General features: G+C 40.5%; 2 protein-coding genes and 1 long non-coding RNA gene across 3 annotated transcripts; 2 read left to right on the top strand and 1 right to left on the bottom strand.

Annotated features, from left to right (window-relative positions):
- Nucleotides 1-279: 279 nt before the first annotated feature.
- On the top strand, nt 280-9,603 carry LOC122669288 (probable bifunctional TENA-E protein). The gene is made up of 3 exons (XM_043866032.1): nt 280-495; nt 8,275-8,492; nt 9,057-9,603. Exons 1-3 carry the CDS (start codon nt 337-339, stop codon nt 9,370-9,372), a joined length of 693 nt encoding a protein of 230 aa, XP_043721967.1. The 5' UTR covers nt 280-336; the 3' UTR covers nt 9,373-9,603.
- Nucleotides 2,258-2,650, bottom strand: LOC122669291. The gene is made up of 2 exons (XR_006333988.1): nt 2,462-2,650; nt 2,258-2,361 (listed from the first exon to the last, which is right to left on the bottom strand). It is a non-coding gene; the product is annotated as an uncharacterized LOC122669291 (long non-coding RNA).
- Nucleotides 9,604-10,872: 1,269 nt separating the features above from the next.
- Nucleotides 10,873-11,439, top strand: LOC122669290 (calvin cycle protein CP12-1, chloroplastic-like). The gene has a single exon (XM_043866033.1). It carries the CDS (start codon nt 10,930-10,932, stop codon nt 11,329-11,331), a length of 402 nt encoding a protein of 133 aa, XP_043721968.1. The 5' UTR covers nt 10,873-10,929; the 3' UTR covers nt 11,332-11,439.
- The last annotated feature ends 1,350 nt before the right edge of the window (nt 11,440-12,789 follow it).

Raw genomic sequence — 12,789 nt, 5'->3', positions numbered from 1 at the left:
ATTGCAGGAATGTCCGGCAAATTTTAGATTAATTACGTAGGGTTACTCTTTGGGCTTCTTTTATAGTTCGGTATTCAGGTAGGAAGATCTCTGGAAGCTTTCGCTAATAAGAGCTTCTCTTTTCTTTCTAAAACTTTAACGTGGTTTCAGTTCAGGGACCTTTGGATCTAGTTTGTCAAATTTGTGGGTTACAAATGTAATTATCAAAAAATTAGACGATCATTGGTGCAATTTAATAAACTCACCACAACTCGAAATCTCGAATACTATATCCTCCTTCCTCGTCCCTCAAGAGACTCAGAGTTAGGGAAATCGGAGGCAGAGAAGCGGAAATAAATGGAAGGAGAAGAAGAGGTAAAAAGCGGAAATGGAGGTGGCGTGATCCAGACATGGTTGAATCGACACCATCTGCTATACACTAAGGCCACCAAACACCCTTTCATCCTCAGTATCAGAGATGGAACGATCGATATCTCCTCCTTCAAGCGATGGCTGGTAACTCCTAACTTAACCAATTTCTTTATTCTGCTACTTTCTTCTTCTTTTACGATCGGTGCAATGTAATATTTTCGTCTTAGTTTGGTCATTTGTCTCCTTGATGAATCACAAATCATCCCAACCTATCAGAAGATACCACGTGTCCTGGAACAGCAGGAGATCACCCAAACACCGACAGCATGAGATCCACTGGGGGGTCACCCACACTTGGGCGCCACCCACACTTGGGCGTCATCCCCCTTGGGCCAATGTTGACTTGTACATCCTTCCCCCTCAGGCCTTATCTACTGAAGAGTTGGGACCTCGATAGGGTGCAAGTACAAGCTGGACTACATGACCACCACGTCGCCAACAAAATACACACCACCACGAAGGCTTTGGGCCCTCACCTACCACTTGCGTAACCTAGATGGACTCAAGCACCAGGGACCCTATCTACCACGTAGAAGGATCTATCCGTCAAGAAGGACAACCCTACTGGGACACTAAGTCTCACGGGAAGACAACCAACTAGGGAGGAGCCCTGCTACTCCGGGATTCTATCCACTCTGTGGTTCACTCTTCCATCTACGAAGAAAACTCCACATCAACTAGGGACTCTCCACTCCGCCATGCACCGCTATAAAAGAGGAAGTATCTCACACCCTCAACCCATCTTGAATAATCTCTATTCATTTGTTTGCTCAGGAGATCTCATTTTGGCATTGGAGAGCTCTAGGCCGGAACCACACCGGTTCTCTCTGGTGACCCCTTGGTCCTTTTACAGGTGACGGCACTCGCAGGACCGCTCGACGATTTCTTGACGTAACACTCCTCATTTTCTTTATCCTCTATCTCTTCTCTCTCAGCAAAAACTGAACTGGAAAATTGTTAGATTAGCAGCCACTTTATCAAATGAGAAACGTAGTGAACATCAAGGGTAGTTCAATGATATATTTTTTTCCACACAAAATGAAATCAGGGTTGCATGCTTTGTTTCAGAAGAGGAAACTGAATTTGGTGTGGGATGAATAATACTAACATTTTCAAATCATTAGATTGGAAGAGAATACAAGTTTAACACCTATCTTGGCCAGAAAGAAATCCGTTATCCAGTCTTTGTTGTAGGCATGAGGTTCAGTTGGCAACTTTGCATCACGATAGGTGTTAAACTCTTAGGAATATTGAAGCTCAGCAATGAACGTTGGGTAGAGGGTTTACATTAAATTTAGACAGCTAGAAGATCACCACAGTCAGAGTTGAATTTAGTTTAACATACAAGATCTTGAGTGAACTCACCTTGGGACAAAAATAAGCAATTGCTGTTGTGAAGAACTTCTCCATGAAGAAAGATATGAAAAGTAACAAGGTAAAGAACTAATAACCAGCCACCAAGAAAGAAGATGAGAACAAAGAGAGAAGAGAAAGAGGAGACAATAGATAGATAGAGAGAGATGAACCCAGCGATAGATTCAGTATCAATTCTATCGCTGGTAGTGCCTTTTATTTATAATGCACGAGCGTTTCTGGGTCCTGAATTCTGAAATGCTGTATGGTAACATTGAAAAAAAAAAACGTTTCTGTAATTAAGAAAAAACACAAACCTGTATGGGTAGAAGAGTTTTTCAGGGAAGGATTGGTGGTAGCGTCAGGAAAATGGTGGAGGTGCTTCTGCCTCAGGGAGCGTCAAGGACTATGTGATGGAGTAGATTGGGAATGAGATTAAGAAGGAGAGACCCGTGCGATGATTTCAACTCAAAGCCCTGACAAACAGGAGGACCTCACACATTCAACAAGCTTTTGCGACTTGGAGATAGTGCCTATTCTCTTCTTAGTTTTCCATACTTGTGGATATCTTGGTCTTGGGCCTTTCACAGCACATAGCTAAGAAATAACATCCAATAAAGACCCAAACAACATTGAAACAAAAATCTAAATAGAAAAATCTCAGCTAAGCAATAGCCCCAAATTGGAGGGTGCTTACAACAACAGCATTAGGTTTTCCAGAAATATCCACTGATTCCAATCTTTGGGTAATAATGGATGTAGAGTATTTGATATTAAGCATCATGTGAGAAGCCAAATATAAGAACTGAAGTTAGTAGATACCTTAAAAAGCTAAATTCTCATAATCAACAGAAAACCCATGTTGTCATTTGCAGATGAAGAAAGGTAAAGAAAGAAGGTTACCCTCTAATGGAGCCTCTACCCATGAAATCAAAGCCTTCAAATTGATCAAGCAAAGTGGTCAAAAAGAGTCATGATTGACAGAGGGGGATCAACAAACCGTTTACAGATTACTAGGTACAGCTAATGACAGCGAGAAGAAGATGAAGAACAACTGAAAACGGAAAAAAAAACAAAAAATCAAACTCAGACTTACCATTGTCGAAGACGCCAAGCCGGAGATGCCGTCGTGTCGATTTTGTCTCACCGACACGGGGAGAGGAGGGGAGGGGAAGGGAAGGTAAATCCTATCGAAGCGTTAGGTATCCAGGTAGCAGAGTGTGTGAGGAAAGTTGAGAGGCATTGTTATGTTTTAATGGTAAATACCATAAATACCCCTTTAACTTTCAAGAGACATGTGTTTCATCGCATTTTTGGCAGAAGCGTTTTCTCACATGCAGAAACTCCAAATCGGTGTTTCTCAAATGGGGCTCAAAAGTGTGCCAAGTGCTCGGTTCTTTTCAAAAAACCAGAAAATCAAACCGGACATACCATACAGTTTTCACCCCGTTTTTGTTCCAAACAAACAGGAAAACACTAGAATCGCTTTTTTTTAACATTGTCATACTGACCCTTATTATCTCAGAATAGGACTCTCTCACAGTGGGACATCCCCCCATTATGAGTATGATAGTATGATGTAGATCGATGCAAAATTGAATTCAGTAAAATTTACTGCTCACAAGTTACTTTTCACATGAAAAATACCCGAATGTTCATTTGGTACTGTTCATGTGAACAGTGATATGGGCTCCTATCTGGACAGCTGGAGTGGAATATTATATTCCACCAATATCATATCTTTAGTTGCTATTTCCTTTCTTAGTTTCTATTTCAGTACTTTCTATTTTCTTGTAGGGCTGTTGAGTCAATAGCTAGATTGTTTGAGTTTCTATTTTCCAGCTAGTTATTATTTAGGAGTTAGTTTCTTCCAGCTAGTTATTATTTAGGAGTCAGTTTCTTTTTTCAGTTGTATTGGCAGCCAAGCAATCTCCCCACACCAATGGGAGTTGCCAATTTTGTAACTATTGATGAGTTGATTATAGATAAAGAAGAGGGCCCACTATCGCCCCAACGATTTGAAGAAAAGAACTTAAGCTCATTGCTTGGCTGAGAGAATCAGTTGCTGAGAGAGTCAGTTGCTCTGTGAGAGCTATGGTGAGAGACCGAGAGGCCCCTCCTCCTATCCCTATCTTCCTTCTCCTACTTGATCTATCTTCTCTTGTCCCTACTTTCTATTCTATTTCCCTGTTTTGTCTGCAACTTACCAAGGCTACAGAGGCCAACCGAGCCTTCAAGTAAGGTTGCTGATCATCCACTGGAGTCCCAAAGTTACTGCTTCTACGGCTGCTGATCAGAGAGCATTTTACGTACTTGCGGTTCTGGTTTTCTATCTAGAACCTGCTGCAACTTCAAGTCCAACAAACTCAGCAACTACTGATCCTTTTGGGGTGATTTTTGCAGCACCATTGGAGCATCCCTATACCTCCACTTGACCCTGCCTGGATTCCCATCTGCTGGCTGGTTGGGCTGGAAATCCATAAGTTTCTGTTTTCAAGACCTATTCAGATCTCTGTAACTGGCCATCAGAATTGGCCCAAATTTCGAGCATCAATCAGCCCGCCAGGGATAGCTTTCGATCAGGATTTGAGGCCATTCTAAGTTCTGATTTGTGAGCTACTGGAATTCTCCTTTGACTTAATTTTCCACTACTATTCTGTCCATATTTCAATCTGATAAAAGTGGTTGACTGCTGGTTATCTGGGCTTGTTCTGGGTTGAAGTTATACCTTAGTAACTGTCTGAATATTGGAGCTTTGTTTTATCACTTGTTGTTGGAGTTCATCCTAATCTGCTCTAGCCGATTGGGTATTGCTTGGGTTTATGTCATTGATTTTTTTTTTTTTTTTTTGGGGGGGGGGGGGTTATTGTATACTGATATCATTGTTGTAGGTCCTAACTGGGGTTGAGAATCTATACCTAGCCTTACATTAGAGTACTAACCAATAACACACTACCACAACTCTTGGAAAGTCCAATAGGGGTCCACGACTCCTATAGGACAACACTTTAACACTCCACCTCAAGCTGGAGCATACAAATCTCCCATGAACTGCTTGGAACAACACTTCCGAGGGCCAAAGAGAGCCTTGGTAAATAGATCAGCTAATTGATCAGCGAATGACATGAACATAGTAACAATCAACTTCTTTAAAACAACATCCTGCACAAAGTGGCAATCAACCTCAATATGTTTTGTCCTTTCATGAAACACTGGATTACTAGCAATGTAGATGGAAGCTTGATTATCACACAACATCTTCACGGGTTGAGCAACTGGAAAACCCAACTCTTAAGGAAGAGATCGTAACCACATCAACTCAGCAACAGTATGAGCCATAGCTCTATATTTGCTTCAGCACTGGAATGAGCCATAGTAGTTGCTTCTTGTTGCGCCACGAGACAAGGTTACAACCAACAAAAGTACAATAACTTGTGGTAAACCTACCATCACCATCAGCATCGGTCCAATCTGCATCAGAAAACCCTACTAGATCAACATTCTAATGCAGTTTGTAAATCAGCCGCTTTCCTGGAGCTTTCTTTAGGTATCTTAAGATACGAGAAGCCACCTCCTAGTGAGTTTGCTTTGGTGACTGCATAAACTGGCTGATCACACCTACTGCAAAAGATATGTCAAGACAAGTATTAAATAGATAAGCTTCCCAACAAGCTTTTTGTACCGGTGAGGATCTTCAAATACCTCACCCTCATCTGTGCCAAACTTCTGATGAGGATCCATAGGAGTATCCAAAGGTTTACAGCCAAGCATACCACTTTCTGACAAAAGATCCAACACTTATTTTCGTTGGGAGACTAATCATTCTCTTGCTATGGAGAACTTCAGTGCCAAGAAAATTGCTAAGAGAACCCAAGTCCTTCATCTGAAAATGCTGATGTAGGAAGGGCTTTACTTTTGCAATACCAGGTGTATCATTACCAGATACAATAATATCATCAACATAAACTACTGGCACCACCACCTTCGGACCTCGGCAATGAACAAAAATTGAGTGATCAGAATAACACTGTGAAAACCTACACTTAGTAACAATTGAGCTGAATTTTTCAAACCAAGCCCTAGTTGTCTGTTTCAATCCATAAATAGATTTGTGTAGTTTGCAAACTTGGTGTGAATTCTTCACCTGAGCAGCATAGCCAGGAGGTTGCTCCATATATACCTCCTCCTCTAAATCACCATACAAGAATGCATTCTTGATATCTAGTTGGTAGAGCGGCCATTCCAAATTCACTGTTAAAGAGATAACAACATGAACTGAGTTGAGACAAACATCAGGTGAGAATGTCTCAAAGTAGTCCACACCATACGTCTGAGTGAATCCCTTGGCAACCAAACGAGCCTTCAACTGTTCAACTGAACCATCCGGATTATACTTAATGGCGTATATACAGCAAAAATGTACAATATCCTTACCAGGAGGTAAGTCAACCAGGGTCCATGTCCGTCGAGAGAGTAAGGCATCCATTTCTGTTTCCATTGCCACTTTCCACCCAGGATGAGAGAAGGCTTCGTGATAAGTCTGAGGAATAGGATTAGAAGAGATGGACAATGTAAGATTATGTAAAGGAGGGAAGAAGTGAGAAATGGAAACATAATTCTCAATAGGATAAGCAACCATGGATTTTTGGGTGCAATAGCGGATACCTTTACGAAGAGACAGGCAAGTTAGGTGGAGCTGCAGTGAGAGGAACAGGGTTCTTGGGAGCATAAACTGTATCCTATAGAGAAATGAATTAAGAGATCACCACTTTATCGTTACCAATTACAATGATGTTGCCAACATAAATAAGAAGATAAGTAATCTCATTGTAAGTCTTCCTGATGTAAGAGATCGTTCAGTGTTAGAGGCAACAAAAGCAGCGTCATATGCCTGTACGGACTTCGAAAATAACTTTCCTGGGCTCTTTACGCCTGTTTAAGAAGTGCCTCGCTGAGTTTGTAGAGATGATTTGGATATTTAGTATCAATAAACCTTTGAGCTAGGTGCATCAACACTTTCTCCACAGAGTCACGAAGAATTGCATCTTGTGTCTGAGCATTTGAAGATCACCCATTTGGAAAGTCAGTGGACAAATGACAGAACTAGTAGTTGAGTCATATTTGCTTATTTTTCTGATTGTAGCCTTTTGCTACTTGTGCTTTACAGTGATCCAGAGTACCTGTGGCTTTCATTTACCCATTTAAACTGATCAGATTCCTAGAATGTTGATGGGGCACTATGCTTCATGTTCCATTGTGCATCAGGTAATGAAGTTGAGCCCCCCACATCCCCTCCCCCTTCCCACCGCCACCCTCTCTCGAAGCTCAGAGCTTGGAGCCAAAACAAAGATGAAACAAGAGAATGAAAAAAGTGACTAGTAGAGTCCTTTGAGATTTAAACAACCACCCATCATTAACTGCATTGCTGCCTTATGGGGGATTCTCCATCTATACCCCTTTCAAGTCCTTGTCACCCATATAACTTGTCAATATTGTGGCACATGCAACAAAATGCTACTGTAATTTATATAATATCATTTGTGATGTCACTGTCCCATAAATGCTTAGGATAGCATTTGGGACATTGGAACATTCAAATTGCCACCCTGGCTGTTTTAGTGGTTGATCTCCACAAACAGTGTGATCATCAGCAGAGACTGTAACAATTTGATTTTCAGAGGAAAAAATTATAGAACTTCAAATAAAAATGGAAAGGGAGTTTTTCTGGTGAGAGGAGCTGACATTCTGCTGTTTTGGAGGGAGCCTGAAGCAATATAGCAAGAATAGGGTTTTTGTATTTTCACTCTGATAAATCTTATTGTGTCAGGTTGGTTCTATGTTTAGTGATGATATGGAAGTTCAAAGACCAATTTTCAGTTGATTGGGCATTTGGATTTGATGATGTGGGGTTAAGTTTATTGTTTAATGGATGTCTCCATGCTACTCTAGTAGTGTGTGGGACTGAAGTACACAATTAAGATGGATCTTGTGAGGGGACCCATCCTCAAGAGATCAGCAGGTTAGATGCTTCTGTTCAAGCAAATATTGTCTGGGGGAGTCTTCGGTGTCTGCTCATTACATTTTAGGGGCGTGAATTACGTTGTAGATTCTCTCATCGACATGAAGATTTGGTGAGATTTAATGCTTATAGTCAGGAACCAGGTTTTTACAAGGTGTAAAAATGTTATTTCCTGTCTACAGTTTGGGTTCACTCTTCTAGGCTTCTATATATTTTTTGTGAATACAAGTCTTCCATCACTTGAGGAAGAAAATGGCTGTGCCTATTTTTAGATTCGTGGAATTTGCAGTTTTAGCTCAATTTCTTTTTTTTTTTTTTTTTTTTGGGGGGGGGAGTGGGGGTGGGGGGTTGTGTGTGAGAGATCCATTTATCTTTTATTTTTCGCTATGATTTTCCACTATCACTGTTCTGTTTCGGCATGCTCCCCCCCCCCCCCCTCTCTTTATTTGCCTGGAAGCTGTAATAAAAATCTGCTTCAAATAAAATGACAGGGACAGGATTCTATATTTGTCAGGGAATTCATCCCTTTCGTAGCTAGTGTTCTTCTTAAGGCTTGGAGGGAGTCAGAAGACGGCTTGGACATTGAAGTAATACTAGGTGGCATGGCTTCTCTGAATGATGAGATTTCATGGTTCAAGAAGGAAGGTTCAAAGTGGGATGTTCTGATATCTGGAATTTCACCTCAAAAAGCAAACCAAGATTACTGCAGGTAACCTTTGCACCTGAAGTATCATCAGATTTTCTCTATTGCTTCTTCTATCTGTCTGTCTGGGGCATAGCATTTGTTGGGGCCCTTTAGGCAATCTGCAGGATAATTGACAAATGTTTAAAAAAAGGGAAAAAATAATCTGCTTGGCCAAAAACTTACTTAATTGTATTAGTGTGGGCATCTGATCTGTTACATTCTTTTGGGTGGGTAGAGAAAAGGGGGAGGATGACTAGTCTAGGATGAAATTTCCGGTATTGGGATCCTCCAATCAAGTAAATAGTAGCATAGAAAAATATGTATCAAACCCTTCATAACCTAGGTTATGACCCTCTACCCTGTGTGTGGCACAAGGGCTGGCATGGTGGTTGTGGATGTCCTACCTACATGTTTTCCACTTTATAACGTAACTGTTTTCTGCCATTAAAGGGCAAGTGGTTATGGTTCTTATATCATGTGTGTTGAGTGCCCACACCATGGTATGAAAAATTTCCTATAATTTTTTGGGGGGTAAAAAATGTAAAGATTGAGCTTTGGAACATTTGCTAATCAACATGCTGTTGTCAGTTTTTTAGAAAGCTTGATGGGCTCAGAGGTTGGATATACGGTGGCTATCACAGCATTTTGGGCCATTGAAGCTGTTTACCAAGAGAGTTTCTCTCTCTGCCTGCAAGATGGAACCAAGACTCCTGCAGAGCTGATGGATACTTGTCAGAGATGGGGAAACAACAGTTTTGGGCAATATTGCCAATCTCTGCAGAGAATTGCTAGTAGACGTCTTGAGAAGGCATCAGAGGATATTCTGAGAAAAGCTGAGGAAGCTTTCGTATATGTTCTTGACCATGAAGTTGGGTTCTGGAACATGAGTTATGGTGAATTATGATGGGTAGCTACCAATCTATGTTAATTCTCGTTTGGATGTTCTCTGAGACATCAAAACTATGATTTCTGGCTTGCAGTCTTAATGTTCTAGGAGATCAATGTTTTACATGAATATGTTAGATAGAAAAATAGTTTGTGTATGGATTTTTAAAAAAAATGAAAGTTTGTGTATGGAGTTGTATTAAACTGAAAACAGTCAAATAAAGAAAAAGAAATTTAGTATTTGTAGTCAGTTACACATTTTCTGGGGTAAGAACTGTTGGGAGTGCTGCTTTGTGTTTATGGAGATGATTTTTCCTGTCTACCCAACTAAGTTAGACTTGTTCAGGATGGCTTGGTTAATTGTTTATAGTATTCAAACATAACTTCAACCAGGTTATATTCAAAGTTCAAACCCATAGCCTAGAAAATCCAGAAATGTGGTGGGTTGTTTCGAGGGGAGGGAATGACCTCTAGGGTTCAGATGACTTTGAGTCCTTCAGGGTGAATTCCATTGAATGCCTTGGGTAGTCCAAGCACTCCAAACCTGCTGAAACTCAGAAACTTTTATATATTTCTATTATGTAGTGGTTAATGATATGTGTACTCTATATTGAGTTCTATAGACATTTTAGAAAAAAAAAAATTGCTTTTCTTAGAGGTTTGGTATTAAATATATTAGCTATTTTGGTTATCCTTTTACATAATGTTAGCTAAGTAATTAGCTGATTACAGTCTTAATCATAGAGCAAATGACCTGATGGTGCAGAAGGAAGGAGAAAGGAATGGAAAGGAATGAGCCACGTATAAACATCACTTTTTATTTCCTCTAACCATCACTCAAGATGGTGATGGGCTATAGATATTTTAGAACATAGACAATTTTAAGGGGTGTGAAATATCAGGGAAAGATTTGTTACTTAGTGGGCATAAGCAAGACCTTCCGTGAGTCTTCTGTTGATGTTCTCATGCCACAGGAGTAGAAGAAAAGCAGGCTAGCTATCCTGATAGATATTTCAACTTGTATTCACATTTCCAATGACCAAAATGTCCCTGACAAAATAAAAAATGAAAGGGATAATAATACGGTCCTGCGTCAAGGTTCGAAGAAGTGGAACCAGCAATTGGATCAGCCAAGAATCAGTCGATGACAGATTTTTCAAACCAAGAACCAGGATCCAATTCAACTGGAATCTGCTTCGGGTAAAGTTAGGGCAGGTTCGTCATTAGATAAATGGTATTAGAATTCTCGAAGCCTGGGATATTTTGAAGAGGAAGATGGTTCTCTTAGCTAGCAGTATAGGGAATGCACCAATGAGGTGCGACAAAATGATATCGTACATTGAGAGGCAGTAAGGTCACTTCATGTGAGAAGGAGAACCTTTTCCCTAATACTATCTCGAGGCTGGTCTACATGTGGAGGTGTTTGGTTGGCCGTGAGGTGATAAGAAGTGTGTGTATGGAGGGAAAGGAGACCCAACTACATTGCTTGTTATGTTCCACAGCCTCTCGCTCTCTGTCAAATTAATACTAAGTGGCTGGACAAGAGTAAGAACTGAGAAGGAAAGGAACACCACTAATGGCAACAACAATAGCTGGTGTGAGCCTATCTTCCACCACAGCAGCGGTGGCCAAGGCCCAGAAGATAGGCAATTCTCCATGTCTCGTGAGCCTCCACCCATGGAGGATAAACATGAACATGAAGCAGCAGCAAAACATGGGAGGGAGAGGTGGTGGTCGCATGTACGTGAGGACTGCACCAGAGAAGATATCAGAGAAGGTAACAGAGAGCATAAAGGGTGCGGAGGAGGCATGTGCAGGTGACCCAACGAGCGGCGAATGCGCAGCAGCGTGGGATGAGGTGGAAGAGGTGAGTGCAGCAGCCAGCCATGCGAGACAAAGGCAGAAGGAGACCGATCCACTGGAGACCTATTGCAAGGACAACCCTGAGACTGATGAATGCCGCACCTATGAGGATTGAGGCCCTTCTGCCTTCTTCTTCCTGTTATTAATTCATAGTTTACTCTATTGCCATCCTCTTCAATGCTTTTAGCTGTTTTACTGTCCTTATCTGTAGATTTGCAGTTCTCCTTTTTTTTTAAAAAAAATATAAATTTTCAGGTCTTAAAATGAAGAAAGAGAAACTCAAAACTCTGATCATATATGGTATAAGTTGAATGTATATAGGTTCTACGTAACAGCACATATAGACATGTCACATGCCATACCCATTCTGTGTTGTTGATTTCTTATAAATTTATATTGAAATTGGTGAATGATGAATGAACTGCTTATCCCAAATGGGTTTGCACTAATTTCTTTTGATCAATTGTATCAATGGTTTTGGGTGTTCTGCAGTGATTCACCAGATTATAACTGTTTGTTATGCATTTTTGGAATAGATTTTGGGTCGAGAATGCATTGAAGCAAGAAAATAGAGAAGAATCGGGTTTTAGAATGTGTACTACACCCAAAATTTACTCCGAGAATGTATACCAAACATTAATATCTTAACCAATGGATGATGTAATAATTGTTTGGCAATCTTCCTTCGCTACCTGAAGCCTCGGATGTTAGGTCTTCAAACAAAATGTACTATTGAGCCCACCCTTGAATACGTATGACTATATGAGTGTATGACCGTATGAGGCCCACTATACAACCATTAGACAAGAGGTTGCTCAAAGTTGAAATCGTATTTTTTCCAATTTTATACACATGGATCAAGATATACGAATCAGTACCATCGGAGACTGATGCCGATCGATTGTTTCGACCAATACATGATTGGATCGGTATTGGCCGAGACCGATTGATCTGAATTTCAATACCTAAAACTAGGGGTGTCAAACGGCCGGTTCGGCCTGGCTGAATTGGTTTCGTAGCGAGACCAAAACCAAACCGTTAAGAAATCTTTAGTTTTCTGTCGGTTTCGATCCGGTGCGGTTTTGGTTTTCAATATTGAGTTGATACCAGTTTAGATCAGGTTTGTTTTCAGGTTTGAATCACAATATAATCTTACATTCATAACTTATAATGATGAAAGATTCAATAAAAACACTTTAATTTACCTTCCCCAAGTAAACAATCATGAATAGAAAAATCGATTTGATGTATTCATGTTCTAATCCAAAAAAAAGAGGAATAAATTATGATCAAACTCCACGGTCCAGATCAAGCCACCCACCAAGATTATAACATACTATACTTACATTAATAGATAAACCACCACTCTTAGCTAACCATTTTTTTTTGGTAGAAAAGAAGGCTATTCATTCATGTGTGCCCAACGCCAAACAAAGGAAAACAAAATACATAAGATAGATAGAGAGCATGATAAACACAAGGTATGGATATAAGGTATCCAACACCAAGGAGTGGAGATTGACCCGGTCTCACATGCCATTGACTGGGTCATCCAGAGTAGGGGATGGATTAC

The sequence above is a fragment of the Telopea speciosissima genome, chromosome 7 (genome assembly GCF_018873765.1).
Source record: "Telopea speciosissima isolate NSW1024214 ecotype Mountain lineage chromosome 7, Tspe_v1, whole genome shotgun sequence".
In the NCBI taxonomy this organism is placed as follows: Eukaryota; Viridiplantae; Streptophyta; class Magnoliopsida; order Proteales; family Proteaceae; genus Telopea; species Telopea speciosissima.
Note: the sequence above shows the minus strand (reverse complement) of the source record. Positions and strands in the feature narration are given on the sequence as shown.